The sequence below is a fragment of the Hyalella azteca genome, unplaced genomic scaffold (genome assembly GCF_000764305.2).
Source record: "Hyalella azteca isolate HAZT.00-mixed unplaced genomic scaffold, Hazt_2.0.2 contig8436, whole genome shotgun sequence".
Classification (NCBI taxonomy): Eukaryota; Metazoa; Arthropoda; class Malacostraca; order Amphipoda; family Hyalellidae; genus Hyalella; species Hyalella azteca.
Genome location: NW_025938530.1, coordinates 23596 through 40308, shown reverse-complemented (window position 1 = coordinate 40308; position 16713 = coordinate 23596). Strand labels below are relative to the sequence as shown.

The window sequence follows — 16713 nt, the reverse complement described above, 5'->3', positions numbered from 1 at the left end:
TTAGCTATTGTAAAACTCAATTTTTACACTATTTAAACGGTCCTCTTTAAACTCGTAAGTATATCGTTGATTTGAACTCCCCGGGCAAGACTTACTCTTGAAATAATTGAGTTCAAAGTTACATGCTTGAGAAATTATTAAAAAAGTGTTTGAAAGGTTGAATCAATTTTGCAATGAGAGGCGCATCAATCCTAACAAAAAATATTATTATATATGCATTGACTGTTATCTACTTTTTAAGACCGAGTTTGTTTGAAAGTTAGTAAATTAAATGTTTATTTGATTAAAAATTGAATGTAGCATTTCCTGTTTTCATTTAGCACAGTCTATAAATAATTATAAATGTTTTTAGTTCTTAATATTAATAAACCCACCATATGAATTTCCTTGAATTTGAAAGCTCACTATGTCTTATGTAAGCTGTTTACTAGCCCTCTGACAGCTGCGGCTTGCTGGTTACTGTAAACGCTGTAGTTATTTATTTATTTATTGTTTTTCGACTCTGTTCCTGCAAAGGTTATTCAAGTTATGCAAAGTTCGCGACTTTTGTTTGTACGTCTACGGGCTGGAGGACTGTGTCATTGACTACAGGCTTGAACTTTTATTACAAAGAAAACTGCTTGTTAGAACTTCGACCTATATTCCGTTGTATAGGGTCACGGTATCTGTATACAGTTGCTGTACAGTGCATTGTCTTCAATTAATATAGATGACGCTTAGACGTCTATTACAACCAACGAAACATCATCGATATTTATAGTTCCCGGGGAAAAAATCGTCATCTAATATGAGTGAGGACTCGACGTTTCTTGCAAAAGACGAGACATCCAGACCAGGGCCAATTATACTCTCAAAAAACGTTAAGAGATCGTAAGTTCATCAGCCAATCATTGACGCCTTTCAAGCCAAATCCACCAATCATAGATAAGAAAATAGAGCGTAAGTACTTACGTTCACTTAGCCAGTATGGCCCCAGATGCCGATGTATAACTCTGCGCAGAAGGTCGCCACATTTCACAACTCTCTGTACGGAGAATATTTCTCTTCCGTTCGACAGTTCATGGCTCGCTGCGTCGATCCTCTATTATGTTTCCTATATAAATCCATCAGCCGGCCATCGTAGCCAGTAAGAGTTTCTTTCAAAAGGTTCATCAATTTCCTAAAAAATTATTGCTAAGCATCAACAAGCATGAATAAAAAATATCAATAAGTTCAGGGGAATATTTTTTTAAGTCGATGAGCACCTGTATATTTAAGAATGTTATCAACCATTAACAACAGAAAGAAAAATTATTTTTTTAACTATCGTCACTTTTAATGTAACGCTCGAAAAAAAAAGATGAAATACACCCCTCATTCCGTTAGCCTTCAGGAGGCCATAAATCCTCGTTGAAGTTTTATTAGACAGCTCTTAGTTTCTCTTATGAGAAAATGCTCACATTATTATTCCATTGAAACAAAAAGAAGAAACTGTCTTATGACGTCGTAATGCAGTCAAACATTGTACAGTAATGTACACATTATAGCTCGGTCAGGTGACTGCAACGTCCGCTAAGTAATTATCCTTCAACCTCGAAAGTCTGCCGAGAAAGTTATGTCACTTAATTAACATTACGTGGTGTTTAAAAATTGATTATTGACATATATGCCATTAGTTTCTTAAATAAATTTGGTTTAAAGTTGGCAAATTGTGATAGTTTTGAAGCATGGATATGCTTATTCACATGTACACCGTTGAATGTGCTTCGCTGAATTTCGTTACATTTAATTGCATTTTCAATCATGAAGAGCGTTCAAAGCATCGCAAATGTAATTGCATGATAATTGAAACTTTTTAATTTCATCATGAAATTGCAGCAATATTAGTAAACATTACCAGAGTTTGTTGGAATCTTTAACGTACTTCCAAACGGGCATCAAATGACGCAATTACACAATATTTCCAACCACTAACGTTCACAGCCATGATACGCTGCAAACGGAAGTAAAATAACCCGTAAATTAACTCAGGAACTAGGAAAATGATACAGCAGATCACACTTCCCCTCATTACAAGTCCCCTCGTTACATATGAGTTCTTAAGGAACTTCCCGGTCATTGTCGTGCCTAGGAAATTGCGTCGCCTTCGGCTCAAGATCACCGGCCCTTACAAAGCCTGTCCACTAGTTAACTGTGTGTCCGAAAACACGCAATTCGGTCGAAATGATTGCAAGAATGACCATCAACAAATATAATGTATGTTTATAAATTCGAACTTCAATTCTAACTAACGATAATATTAGGACAAGCCCAGGTTTATTTACACATTAAGTTTGCAAAGAGCTCGTAAGGATAGTCTCCGAATTATGGTCGCAAAGTTAGGTTACAAAGCAGAAATATGAGCAGCTTTGTAGCACTACGTGGAGCGGTATGCGCTGCGTGTGCGGTATCACAACCACCCAGCCCGGAAAGACTTGTAATACGCAATAAATCAAAGACTGGATCATTAATCCTAATACTTACGATTAAATACCCTACGAAATAGAATAGAATAGAATAGAAGTGTCGGCGCTGAAGAAATAGGCCCATGGCCTGTTGCCGATTCTTGAACTTTTCGTGACTTGATTCACAAGGGATCCGGCCTTTGGAACCCGATCTTTCCATAGCTGACGATTGATTGAGATAGCTGCTGGACTTATTGCCTGGTCCGTAATTTGCTAGGCATTTTAAGACTGAACATATGCTCCTGCATAGCTTCGTCTGGACTTATTGCCTGGTCCGTAATTTGCTAGGCATTTTAAGACTGAACATATGCTCCTGCATAGCTTCGTCTAGTCTGTTAACCTAACCTAACCTAAATAGGAACTTGCTTTGCTTAAATGTATATTAGATGCCTGCCATCGCTGAATGCATTGTTCTTAACTTTTTGCAATTGAATGATATCTTTTTTTCAATAGGCAGTCTTTACACAGAATGAGTGATTCAGATTCAGGAGCCATACTCAATATCATTATTGAATCCATTTTGCACTGAAGATCCTTCCTGATTCTTCTCAAGTATTAAGTTGAATATGCAGATTTTTTTCGTTGTATATATCGATCAGCTTATTTTCCTTTTAATTAAATAAATCATGTTTAATTGGACAAAAGTTTTGTATAAAAATGGAAAAATTTACGTTTGCAAATTAAATGCTATCCTTAGTGGATGCTTCACCACATGTCTGAAATGACAATATTATTTAATATCATTTTACCATAAATTTTTTCCAGTTATACTCGATAAATTTCACTTTAAACAATATTCTCCCTTTATGACTGGACAAAAATTAACACCGTCCAATTTCCACACCATGATGCTTAAAAAAAGAACATATGTATAATAATTAGTTCCTTCCTATGATTTTGTTAAAATTCTCTTCCACATTTTCACTTCCACCGTTATCTAATTTGAATGATTGCATAAATTACGGTTGTCATAAATAATATTTCTATTACGGGAATCGTAGTGTACCTCAATGTCACAACTAATTCAAAATATCGCACATATAACGATGAAAATTTGATTATTTAACTGGTACTAAAACAATTTGTAATTATTTTGCGGGCTGCACCACGATAAAATTATTCTTTGTCTTGAAAAATATTTTTTATCTTCATGCACACTCGTCCTTTTAATTGCAGTAGGAATAAGCGAGAATAGACATCCGGAGAGACACATTTCAACAGACATTCACGTAGAATATCTCAGCCTATTTTATATAACGCAGGCAAACCATCGTCGTCCTAACACGTGATTTTCTCGAGCCATACTTAACACCCCTATAATTTTAAATAGGGAGCTGCATCTCTGGGCTGTGCCGGTGATGGAGCAGAACGGCTTGACGAGCGAAGTTCCTTCGCATCCTCGATCCGCGATCTTATTTTTAAATGAATTCTTGCCACTCAGATTGATCAAGTAAATAATCTAACCAAAAGGATTATACACAAATAATTTTTTCTCTTACATGCAGGATGTGCTACATTGGCAGCAAACGAACTCTGTCTTTAACGTAAAAATAACCGCCCATCTCCAACAGCGAACGTTCGCATCGTCAGCAAGCAGACCGCGCTGCACCATAAAAACAATGGGCATATATTGACTGACCATGGTCACCTAAATATTCTCCAACACGATAAAGCTGGTATATGATCTAAACCAACGCCATGAAAATTTCATGGTATTGGTTTTCAGCAGAGATCATATACTGAAATGCGGAAATGTCATTACAATTAAGGACCACTATCCTTAATTCAAATTCTTTTCACACAAGAAGGCTTTCCTTTCACGAAGAGATTATTATGATGGCTATCGATCATACATTCTACTTCGGATAACCCGATCCTTTCAGGTGACTTGAAGCAAATACATTTTCTGGAGTGCTACTCCAGAAGAACTTCTATTTACAGCACTTCATGAATTTATAAACACTCGATAAGTTTTGATGTTCATTTCTTCGATGTATACTTCAGGATCATAGAAAGAGAATTTAATATTTTGCATATTATAGGTTATGTTGTTATTGTGCTCTGAAGTTAGTTTGATCTTTATTCTTGGCATGAAATACGCCAGGTTTTTTGTTAAATTTTTACAAGAAAATTTATCTTTAGTTCATGTTTAAAATTGTAGAAAAGATTACGATTTCTATTAAATTAAAAAATACAATTATTGAAGCAAATTAAGCAAAACACGTAATTGAAATATAAATAAAAGCAAAAAGAAAACGACTCAAATTGTATGACTCAAACAACGGCTAATATCATAGCAAAAATTGTCTTCTACATAACAAAACTTAAAACTTCTTGTCAGTAACACATTTTGTAACAAATTCACAGACAATTTTCAAAATACTAGCATAATTGCCCTTACATAAGTGGTGCTTACCACGAGAAATGGAACACCATGGAATGTTAAATGTCAATAAATTACATTTGTGTCGTCACATTAATATTGCATGACACCGCAGACCAAAGCCCACCCTCCGAACATCAGCCTCAAAGCGTTGCGCAGCCGCCGCGGGGGCCGGGGCGTACCAAATATCTGACCGCGCGTACTTCGGACAATTGATTACCGTATGATTTGAATAGCAAGTATCTAGTATTGTATAAAAAACCTAGTCGTGTAAATAATTTTATAAAATTTATAACACTGCTGCCAAATGAAATTTGATTAAGTTTCATTAATTGATTTGTGCTATCGCGGAATTCTAGTTATTCGCAAAAAATCGAAAAATTTTATAACTTGGGGTGCGTTTCAGCATCACCCAAATAAAAATTAAGAGTGGAGCACCTATGTTTTTATGATGGCTATAGGCGGACGCCATAGGTGGAGCAGCTTTGATTTATACAGTGAATTAAGGGTGGCGTGCACCACCTTTACCATACCTATAACCTGCCTATGGCCCCCCTAAACGTAAAGCTCTCCTTCCGCCAATAACTACCCATTGGCACCAGTGGCACATTGATGAGCCAGGCATGGCCACTTTTAAAACGAGTCGATAAAAACTTTAAATTTAGTTTCTGATCCGATGCGTATGTATTTACTGACATAGTTCCACACAATCACCATCCTAAGGGCTGCGTATGTAATCTACCATTATTGTACAAGTAACAATGTCAGACATGTAGCAGGAACAAATTTTCAGAGTAACATACACATACCTCGTGAGAAATCGAGTTGAAGAAACTCCCTGCCTGCAGGATTCGAACTCCGGTCTCCCACACGCGAAGCAGAGCCTCTCCCGTTGAGCTACAGGAGAGGACTAGGCACTAGAGTAATTTTAAAATATTTGTCTGAAGTATTGCAAGTATTAATTTCATCGAATAACAGAAGTTAGTGCTACCACCGTGAAGATTAGATGGTTCCATCAACAATTTTATTTGAACATGCTGCTACATTCAAATAAACAGCCACTGAAACAAACTCCGTTTATTAGTAACGAACGATGGTTCAGCTCAGAGTAAAGGCTACGGAAAAATGCTTAATAAGCATCGATGTTTCATAATGTGAACATTACACCAATTTTGACTACGGTTTGATTCGAAATATTTTATCAAGAACATTCTTGCGTGATATAAGTATTGATATCACTCGATTATTTTGAAATTTCAGGCGTGAATTACCTGCTCCACTTCATGTTCTCCCGTAAACCCAACTCGTGTGAACGTGTGCTTACTCGACTGCTCGCTGTGCTTGGGAGCCGCCGAGCCGCTGTGCTTTAGAGATGCCTTACCTCTACAGACTACGTCGACGTGGCTTCAGAGTTTAGATAACTGGGGCGATTTGAGAATATTGATACCACACTTAATCGATCCATACAAATTATACATAATGATACAATAATTAGTCTGAATTGATCGCAATATTTCCAACACAGCCAGTTGGCGTATAAGCATAATTCGTAATAAATTCACTCAATATCTCATATGAACATAAAAAATTGGATTCGCTGTCTACTTTTGAGAAACAATTTTTAGCGACAAAAATTTTCCATTGTTCTGTGGACAATTTATATCACAAGCAGTGTGATACATGCCCCGTGGCTTCACTTTGGTTTGGAAAATTTGTGAACACCTTGCTTCTATCTGTCAGTTTTACTCGTACCTACTGAATTCACGCTAAATTTTCTTAACAGAACTTAATCTTAAATGCTAAGCACACCGAACGTTTCGTCTCAGAACGCCGAACGAACGTCAGAACGCCAAGCACAAGTCATGGTTTCGCCTTTATCTCGAATGACCTGCAACCCAAAAACACCTCTCTACGTTGGATAAATTACAGTGGCATGGCAAATACCTTCGTGCACTGTGCAGTTTGGGCAAACGGTTATCGGTGGCTCACAAGAGATTTGTCTGCAATGAGCCATAGATGTTTCAGACCCTATATATCATCGATGATTCATCGATGGCTCCCACCTATACTCGCCACTCTTTCGATTTATTGGCGTTTTATTGTCGATTTTCGGCAGATCTGGCCACCCACCGTTACGCCACCTATAATCTGCTATCGCCACCTATAATCATCGGTGCTCCACCCTTAATTTTTATTTGGGCATAAGGGGATCAGCATCCCGAAGTCGGAGATAGCCTGCGTGATTGGAATGACTTGATCACTTAATCATACAATTTCGCCCAGGTTTCGCTTTGTGGTATTAAAGTAGACTTTAAATATATCATACAGTGCACAATTTGATAATCAATAACATCACGCTGGCAAGGACAGAAATTTAAAAAATTATTTCTTATGAACCAAATTCAGTGGTTGTTCAGTAAGCATAACGTACGAGTACGACTACAGTCCATCCATAGGTTTAATGCGTGACAATGGTAATTACGTGCCAGATATGGCAGTTAAAAAGTATTTAGGAGATCCTTGAGCATTTATTTCAATAATGTGTCACGTGTTCGTTCCCCAGAATAAGTGGTATCACACGTGCACATTTAACGTAGCGATACTCTATCGGTACATTGTGGACACGCATTTCCTGCAACTACCCTGTTCACTGAGCCGGGGACTGGCTAAAAATTAAACAACCTTCTCAACATCTATATGGTTCTAGTTTAATATTATCACTCTAATTCATTACGAGTCATATGCTCATCATAGAAACTTAATTCCGAAGTGAAGACTAAAATTAGGAACGATAGAAAGATGCAACGATCCATTCGCCGATATTATGCTCGAGAAACGTGCAGGATCTATTTTAAGCTCAGGGTCATGCGAGACCAGACTTTGCTTATAACAAAGTGCGTGACGTTAACGAGACTCACTTCAGCTTCAACCACAGCGCCGGCCGCAGAGCTGTCGATCCATTGGACTTCCATTATAGGATCACTGAACGAAACACGAAAAGTTTTACCGCAAAAGTTATCCACGTCGGAATCAACGAGCGGCAACGAACAACAAAAACAAAAATGACGCAAATGGTAAGAGTTTGAGTTTTCTAACAATCAATATGTGAAAAGTTATAAATTGCTTCGTTCCATATTAGTTTCAGAGTTAAATAATTTCCTCACGATTCCATGATTTTTATGCCTACAATGCCAACTTTGGTCGTTTAAAAGTTAATGAATAGACAAGGTCTTTCTATGTGGTACCCTTCCCCCCTCCTTGCCGCCATTTAAATCATCGTAAATATGCGTGAAAATATTTTGATTTTTTTTTAAATCATTGCAAGCATTTGGTCGCATTTCGATAATATTTTGTGTCGCCTGGGGGAACGCTCAATCTTCATGTTGTTCGTAGGTTGATCAACATTCGTTTGGTTTAATGGGTAGGAAATATAGTAGCCATATTATTGCTCAATATTCCTTACTTATTTGTTAGATATCAGCGTATCTAGGATTTATCTAAGGTGATGTCGGGTCAGTGTGCAGAGCACCCAAAATAAGAAAAAAATGTAACTCAGTACTCACTGCAGTGAGTGACAGAGAGCGCATTTTCTCGTCGACGAAAACTTGAGGTTACGGACAGACGGACGGACAGACGGACGGACGGACATGGCGAGCACATGAGTGCATTTTTTCCATAAATGAGAAAATGCGCTAAAACGGAACCACGCATTTTTTTGGTATTCCTTGGCATAGAATCTCAGCCAAGGAATATTAAGCCGTCTCAGCCATCAATTTCTTATCGATTAGAATCCAATTTATCACTTAAAACTCTCTTTCTGCAAAAATAAGTAAATTAAATTGTTTCCGATGCCCATAAAATAATTCATAATCGTACCCACTCTCAGAAGTTTCCTTACATATTAATGTTCCAAATAAGCAATATTTTATATTATTAATTTTTCTGCCAAGAGCAATTATCGAGAGAACAGGAGCTAGCAGCTCGGCCTTCACCTTGTATTGGTCTTGAGCCTAAATAAGTTGCTCAACATGCATCGTTAGCCTTGCCTCGAGGCGGCTATTAAACTGCATAGAAGGAATTCCCGCTACTTCGATGCGAGTATTGTCGTGAAGTGGCTTAGTGTTGCCAACTAGCGGGTAGTAATAAATGGTGGCCGATATTAATATTTTATGTTGACTACTCTACGCTAATTTTATTTTATGGTAAATGCCTCGTGAAAATCCTGAAAAGCTGGTCGACAACTTTCCATTGAACGAAAAGTATTCTGCTTTTTCTAACCATACAAATTATAATTAAAAGTCCAGCCCGTACGACGCTACCATAGCCACCATAGTACACTATCATAGCCACCATCGTACACCATCATAGCCACCATAGTACACTATCATAGCCACCATCGTACACCATCATAGCCACCATCGTACACCATCATAGCCACCATCGTACACTATCATAGCCACCATCGTACACCATCATAGCCACCATAGTACACCATCATAGCCACCATCGTACACCATCATAGCCACCATAGTACACCATCATAGCCACCATAGTACACCATCATAGCCACCATCGTACACCATCATAGCCACCATAGTACACCATCATAGCCACCATAGTACACTATCATAGCCACCATAGTACACTATCATAGCCACCATCGTACACTATCATAGCCACCATAGTACACCATCATAGCCACCATCGTACACTATCATAGCCACCATCGTACACTATCATAGCCACCATCGTACACTATAATAGCCACCATCGTACTCAATCGCTGTAAGTCAATCGGTGATTTAATTGTTGAAGTGACATTGAGAAAAATGTAAACGTCAAACTGCAGTTGATTTTTTACGTTGTAATGAAGCTGCGTTTATACCTAAATTATTTCTAACCCGACTTCAAGAAACTCCGCTGATCGAATCAACAACTCAATTGGCATGTTTTTTCCATTGATCACAAAGAATTATCAATGATACTCTATGTAATGCATGTAATTTCCCGATATATTGTTTAATCAAAATATTTTTGGAAGTCATACTTCTGAAATGTGTATTCAAATTATACCGTCAATTTGGCTAAATATCATTTCTAGTTGACATCTGACGGAACGAAGTGTAAAACTATCCGTAGATTTCTTATGAATTCCTAATATAAAGTACGGTAAATGGACTAACTACAGAAAATTGGGATCATCAAAATAATCTCTGATTAGCCAAATATCATAATAATGTTTATTTAATGATTGAAAATTACCTATATGTAAGTCGCTGCTTTCTGGATGATCACTGAACATGTCCTTTGAATTACATAAATTGGTGCATTGAGCATTGTTTTCTGTATAATGTGTTTAGCTAGACTGCTATATGTAGACTTTTAGAATTTACATTAATTTTAACGTAACGATTCATGAAGCCGTACGCGCTGTAATGAGTATCGAAAAAATTCTACGCCAGTACGGTATTGTAGACACAGAACTATTGTTCATTACGCACTTTATAAGTTAAAAACCTTTACAATACGTGCATAATGCGGGGTAAGTAATTTCTACGGTAATGCGTACAAAAAAAAATATCACACTTTCACCCAGCTGCAGATTGATCGCCATGCACACCTTGTATATATGGTACATAAGATACTGATTATGTTGTGCACTCAGCTTTCCATTCAAAGCACACGGCCATGTAATGACAAGACTAGGTAGAGTAGGTTATAACATACGGAAAATATTGAACCGCTAATGCGAGAGACTATAATATAGTACAGAGCTACGACCTCCTGATCAAATAATTCTTGAAGAGACATGCGCATTAAGAGACGTGCAAATTATGCACCCTATCCTCGCGCTGTACTTTTAGGTGTACTGTACATCTTGGTCCCCCTCCCTCTTCACAGCCCTTAAAAGCGTACAATACACGGTACGCTAAATACGGACAATTTTATCTATAGTTAGTATGACGCTTCATTACGCACTGTGCAGAACACTGTGAACTGTATCCTGTACTTTACAGCACTCGCCACACCTCATTAATTATTTCTCTGCTCTTCCTGCCAGCATCTCAACGCATGAACGCCTCATGCTTTTCCTGCGCATGAAGGCGTCAGCAGAGCATGTAATACGCGTACATTAATACACCAAGCTGCGTATAAAATCTTATTCAAGGACCCTTCCTGTTTGTATAAGCAGGTCACTGAGCCAGCGCCAAATTGGAAAACGTAGATCCGCACGAGCGGTTTGTCCGCGGTATGCAAATGATCGGCATTGAAGCAATGCTACGACGGGAAATATGCATCATACGTTGTCAGTGCTATGTATATAAGGTTTATTAACGCATATAATTGTGATAACCAATAATACACCATCGATTATTAAAATTGTTTTCAGAATCTCAATTCCACAAACTCGGGTTTATGGAGTGGAGGTTTGAGAAAGCATTCATTCTCTGCGCGATAAATTAACTAGCAAAGGTTTTGCGCAGTTCAGACGATGGAAAAATGTTGTCGTCAGACCAATAGTACCACTTCAATAGAGCATCACTTCTTGAATGGAGTGATGTTTCCGTAAATGGAGTGTTGCTTATATGTTGTGTTTACTTCTCAAATGTCAAGCTTTGGAGCTAGGGTGAGTGTAGTGCTGTGATATGGGCATGCAAATTCAAATCAAGTATAAAGAAAAGCTGGTTTAAATTTTATTTTACCACGGATTGTGTGTTCAAATCAATATCACTATCTTTATTTCTAAATAAATCGATCCCAATAAATATAATTCAATGACAATACTCACTATAGTTTCACCAGTGCGAACGAGTTACTACCAATTACTACAATGGATGAATAAAGGTCTTTTTTCCGGGCGGCTGTCTTTAGTCTTTACAACTATAGTACTAAAGAATTATGTCATCATAAGCAGTTTGTTATTCAATGTTGATTTTTTATTCGTGAGCAAAGTTAAGAAGCCTGACTCGTTTATTTTCACGACCAAATCTCGTAGGTACGCGTTGCTTATGCATGAGCTCAATTCCATCAATTGCATAATAACTTTTGAAAATAATAATCTCCTTAATAAAATTTCAGTATAATAATGATCTAACAATTCATTTCAAGTAAGGAACACAATAGCTGCTAATAACTATTCCATGCAAACTTCATACACACCGACTTTCTTGTACATTGAGCAGGTACTGAAACAGAATATCTCTTGTAATCAAGCATGTCCTTGAATTTAATTGACGTTCCTTATTGGTGAGGTTTTCCCTCGTGCTGTAATCTACAGGTGTCGACTTGGATCCAATTACTAGCGGATTAACCTTCACGCTCGAGTGTCAGCGGGAGCTTTCCTGTGAATGGGAAACACTTTCCCAGCTAGCGGGAAAGTCTCAGCGAGTGATAACGCAGTGAATGACAATAGCGCTGGTGTGAACCTCTATGCGCTAGGAACCTTAGGCACGAATCTTGCTACAATGGCCCGTATGCTAAATACGGCACTAGCACTACGAAGTAGCACTATGCACTACGAAGTGTCCTGTTGGTATGCTAAATACGTCACAGACACTCAGCACTTCGAAGTAGCTCTACAATGTTTAGTGTCGCTTAGTGTCGCACTACTGATTCGTATGCAGAAAGACTTTGAAGTGCTACTTCGCTGTTAGAGTACTTTATAGTGCCGTACTACGCTATGAGTCTATTGAAGAATGGTAGTTAAGTGCTCAAATAATTAGTTATTCCCTAAGTAATTCTCATTCTTTGCAGAAGATTGATGTAAAATGTCTAATTGTGATGGTAATGGTACTAGTGAAAATTGTGATGGTGAGCTGAAATTCCAAAGACATCGAACAAAAGAGAGAAGCATGGAAAGTTCTTGCAGAAGAATTCAAAATGACTAAAAAAAAAAGATTTCAAAACATGGTATCAAAAACAAGAAAAGTATTTTCTACTTCTACGCTGTTCATCTGTTTCGCCAAGGAAAATGTCAGCCATAAGAATAACATGTTATTCACTGATGCGTTACACTTTGTTATATATTCTTGGCATGTAGTTACTGAGGTTTTTACGCGATGATGCCTTTGCTGTAAGCCAAACAGATCCATAGCTGCCGAAGTAAACAAGGTTAAATATACCGCAGTGTCGTCGTGAAGTGCGGTGTGTAGGACACTTCAGATTTTTGTAGTGCGCGTTATGCTTTTGGCCCTATTTAGCATACCAACCGTAGTGTTCCATGCCGCACTATGGCTTGTAGTGCGTAGTTCTACTTCATAGTGCTAGTGCCCTATTTAGCATGCCAACCGTAGTGTTCCATGTCGCACTACGGCTTGTAGTGCATAGTGCTACTTCAAAGTGCTAGTGCCCTATTTAGCATGCCAACCGTAGTGTTCCATGTCGCACTATAGTAGGCACTACGGCTTGTAGTGCGTAGTGCTACTTCGTAGTGCTAGTGCCCTATTTAGCATGCCAACCGTGGCGTTCCATGTCGCACTATAGTAGGCACTACGGCTTGTAGTGCGTAGTGCTACTTCGTAGTGCTAGTGCCCTATTTAGCATACGGGCCAATATCTTATCAATCCTTTGTGATTCTAGGCTAAAATTATACTTTAGTGGCTATCAATTCCAATACTAAATACGAGACATTAAATTTCTATGTCAAAATCAGGAGATAGATCGAACGTAAAAAAGGAAGTCGTGTACGATTGGCCGGAGTGGGGTTGATGGGACCTGCAAATTAGGCAGTCAAGCCGGAACCGTTAAGAGCGAGGACATCTATATTGAGCTCTATCGAATGCTACTTTACTCTTTTCAAATTATTTTTACCTGAATAATAACATATTCCACACGATAAATGATTCTTTGTGGTCGTGCCATCTATTTTCATTACAATTGAGAATTTCAAATTTTAACTCGTGGAAAGTTCAGTTAGCTTGAATTTACAAGGAATTAATAACAAGAATCATACCTGCTACCACTGACAATTGCGATAATTCAGTGAAATTTTATAATCTCATGTGCATTACGTGGCCATATTCCAATATTTTAACTCTAAATTTCTGAGTGAATGTGAGGCTTGGGTAGTTTAATGGACACAAAGTTTATAGCTGATTCAAAGAGGACATTGTGCCTTACACCGGAATCATGTTCAGAAATTATAAAGCTGTGCCGCAATTCCACTAGTTTATCTTAACCTCCACATAATTATCCCACATTTTCAGACGACGGTGTGCGTCATGCTAGTCGTGCTCTTTGGGGCAGTCATCGCTCTGCCAGAAGACGCGAAGAACAGCGGCAAGTCAGCGTCTGCGCAGAGGCGAGTAACGTTCGGCGCAGGACGCGACAGCGACATCATCGTCGGCGACAACAGTGAAAGAAGAACATTTGTCACAACTCCGGAACCATCGCGTGTCCGAACATCCCCTGTGGTCCGTGTCACTCAGGATAACCGAGGAAATAATGAAGAACTCATAATCGGACGTGATGCTCAGTTTGGGATTTCAGACCGTCTCATTCCAGGAACAGCAGTCCCTTTTGGTGGCTCTAGTCTTGGCCTGGGAGGATTAGGAGGCTTGGGAGGTGTTGGGAGTCTTGGAACGCTTGGAGGTCTTGGTGGTCTTGGAACGCTTGGAGGCATTGGAGGTCTAGGAACGCTTGGAGGTGTTGGAAGCTTGGGTCTTGGCGGTGTTGGAAGCTTGGGTCTTGGCGGTGTAGGAAACTTGGGTCTTGGCGGTGTTGGAGGTCTAGGTCTTGGAGGTGTTCTTGGTGGAATCGATCCCGGTTACCTTGAACTCCTCGTCGCCCGAAACCCATTAATTCTTGTACAGAACCCAGAAATTCTGCTGCAGTACCCCCATCTCATACTTCGGTACCCTCAACTTCTGGTCCAGTATCCTCAAATTCTGCTCCAGTATCCTCAACTTTTGATCCAATATCCTCAACTTCGCCAGTACATTGACTCCCGATACCTCGACCCTCGTTTCAGTGGCGTTAACTTAGGCAACTTCCGACGAGTCTTTCCTACCAACTTTGTGGGTGGCGTAGACGGATTTGACAGGTTTGGTGGCATCAACAACATTGATGGCCTTACCGGCATCGGCGGTATTGGGATCAACAGTCTCGGTGTCAGACCTGGTCTCGATTTCAATCAGCCCATCGATGTTGGGTTCAATAGACCTATCTTGACGACCATTTCTCCATTCTCTGTCACTACTCTTAGTCCTTTTAACCGTAACATCCGCTTCGAGCAGAAGTAAATTTCTGAAGGCGAAACGACTTGACGGCCACAATAGCTACGTCCGAGTCTGAAGTACTTGTTGAGAATCTTTCTAATAAGATACTATGGTAATTTAAAGGAGTATCTCATAGAAATATTCTCTTAAGTACCGACACAGAAATATTCATGTTGCACTCAGACGATCAAAACAAAGTACTTGTAATTCTGACGTCACTAACGTTGTCTAGTAATTATATTTAATTGAGTAACCCTGCGCGATGGGTTACTCAATTCCAATCCAATTGGTTACTCAAAAGCAAGTGGATTCACTGTGGCTCGTGAGCAAAATTGCACTATATTTATTCTAAAAAATCACAATTTTATAAGTATTCAAACAATCCACAGTTCTATGCGCCTTTACGTTTCTCACGATCTCTCATGACGGAGCCGAAATCGACTTTTCGCCACTTGAAGCGTAAATTTATGATCTGAGCAAATAAATTTTATCGCAACCGGAGAAGCTTCTCACGTCGACATTTGAAGGAAAGTTTTACAGGACTGATATTTCTAGCCGGTAGATGCTCGTCTGAACATTTCGTCCCAATGAGAATAATGTAAATTGTTGTGGAGATTAGAATATTTTTATTCATTTGAAAAGGCAGACAGAATCATTCATATTTTGAGATGAATCATTAAATTGCACAATATATTTTAATAGATATATTACAGGTTTATTTTTATTATAAATACCCAGCACTGATGGCAATTCAACGGCGTTTACATTTTTAATTAATTACAGTGTAAAATTTATTCCTCATCGTCTTTGAATAATTTAATTTTAGGCATTTTCTATTTGAAATTTTCGCAATAAGCTTGAATGATCTCTCTGTATTTTATTTTGCACAGTACATTTTTGTTAAAGTTAAATTAATGGTTTTTGCATGTAACTCTGTGGTAAATGCGTGCTCTCGAAGAAGTTTTAAAAATAATTTAAAACGCTCAAAATTGTAAATTATTTCAATAATTTTGATTAAATGTCTGAAATAATGAATTTTCTCATTAATGTGTGAAGAAAAACTCTTGAGTAAAAATCGATCCTCGGCAAAGGAACAGTCGATTTTTTAATCTGAAAATTCGCGCAGTTAGCACCATGCCTCCGATTGCCGAATGCAGGAAATTTTCAAGAATCAAAGGGCAAATTTGTTATGAAATTTCCATACACTCATGAAGAATTTGGGCCCCTGACAAGAAAACACCTTGATAAGAAAGGCAATCATTCATTTTAACTCATGAGGTCCTCATCATCATGGAGGCTGATGTAATTGCTCAAGCTAAGTGTCATGTCTACGAAATTAAAATCTTTTTACCTTCAACGATCAGTAAACCTCGCGTAGTTCTTTGCGAGAACATTTTTCGTAAACGAGGACTGCGAGAGAAGAGCTGCATGATAAATGTTAGTGATAAACGTTGACTGTTCCCAGCTTCGTTTTGAGAGTCTTAGTCACTGCTGTGAATGTTAGACCATTGATACCACAGCGTAGTTACTTTATGCAATTCTTTTCTTGCGATGTGTGTCAAAGCTGGTTTATGATCTTCATATTGCCACCAATAGACTGGCGCTAGCGTTGGAGTGACTTCTCTTCTGG

At 38.5% G+C, this 16713-nt stretch overlaps 1 protein-coding gene across 1 annotated transcript; it reads left to right on the top strand.

Annotated features, from left to right (window-relative positions):
* The first annotated feature begins 7794 nt into the window (after nucleotides 1–7794).
* On the top strand, nucleotides 7795–16088 carry LOC125178271. The gene is made up of 2 exons (XM_047881643.1): nucleotides 7795–7940; nucleotides 14073–16088. The coding sequence occupies exons 1-2, from the start codon at nucleotides 7929–7931 to the stop codon at nucleotides 15105–15107; spliced, it is 1047 nt and encodes a 348-aa protein (XP_047737599.1). The 5' UTR covers nucleotides 7795–7928; the 3' UTR covers nucleotides 15108–16088.
* The last annotated feature ends 625 nt before the right edge of the window (nucleotides 16089–16713 follow it).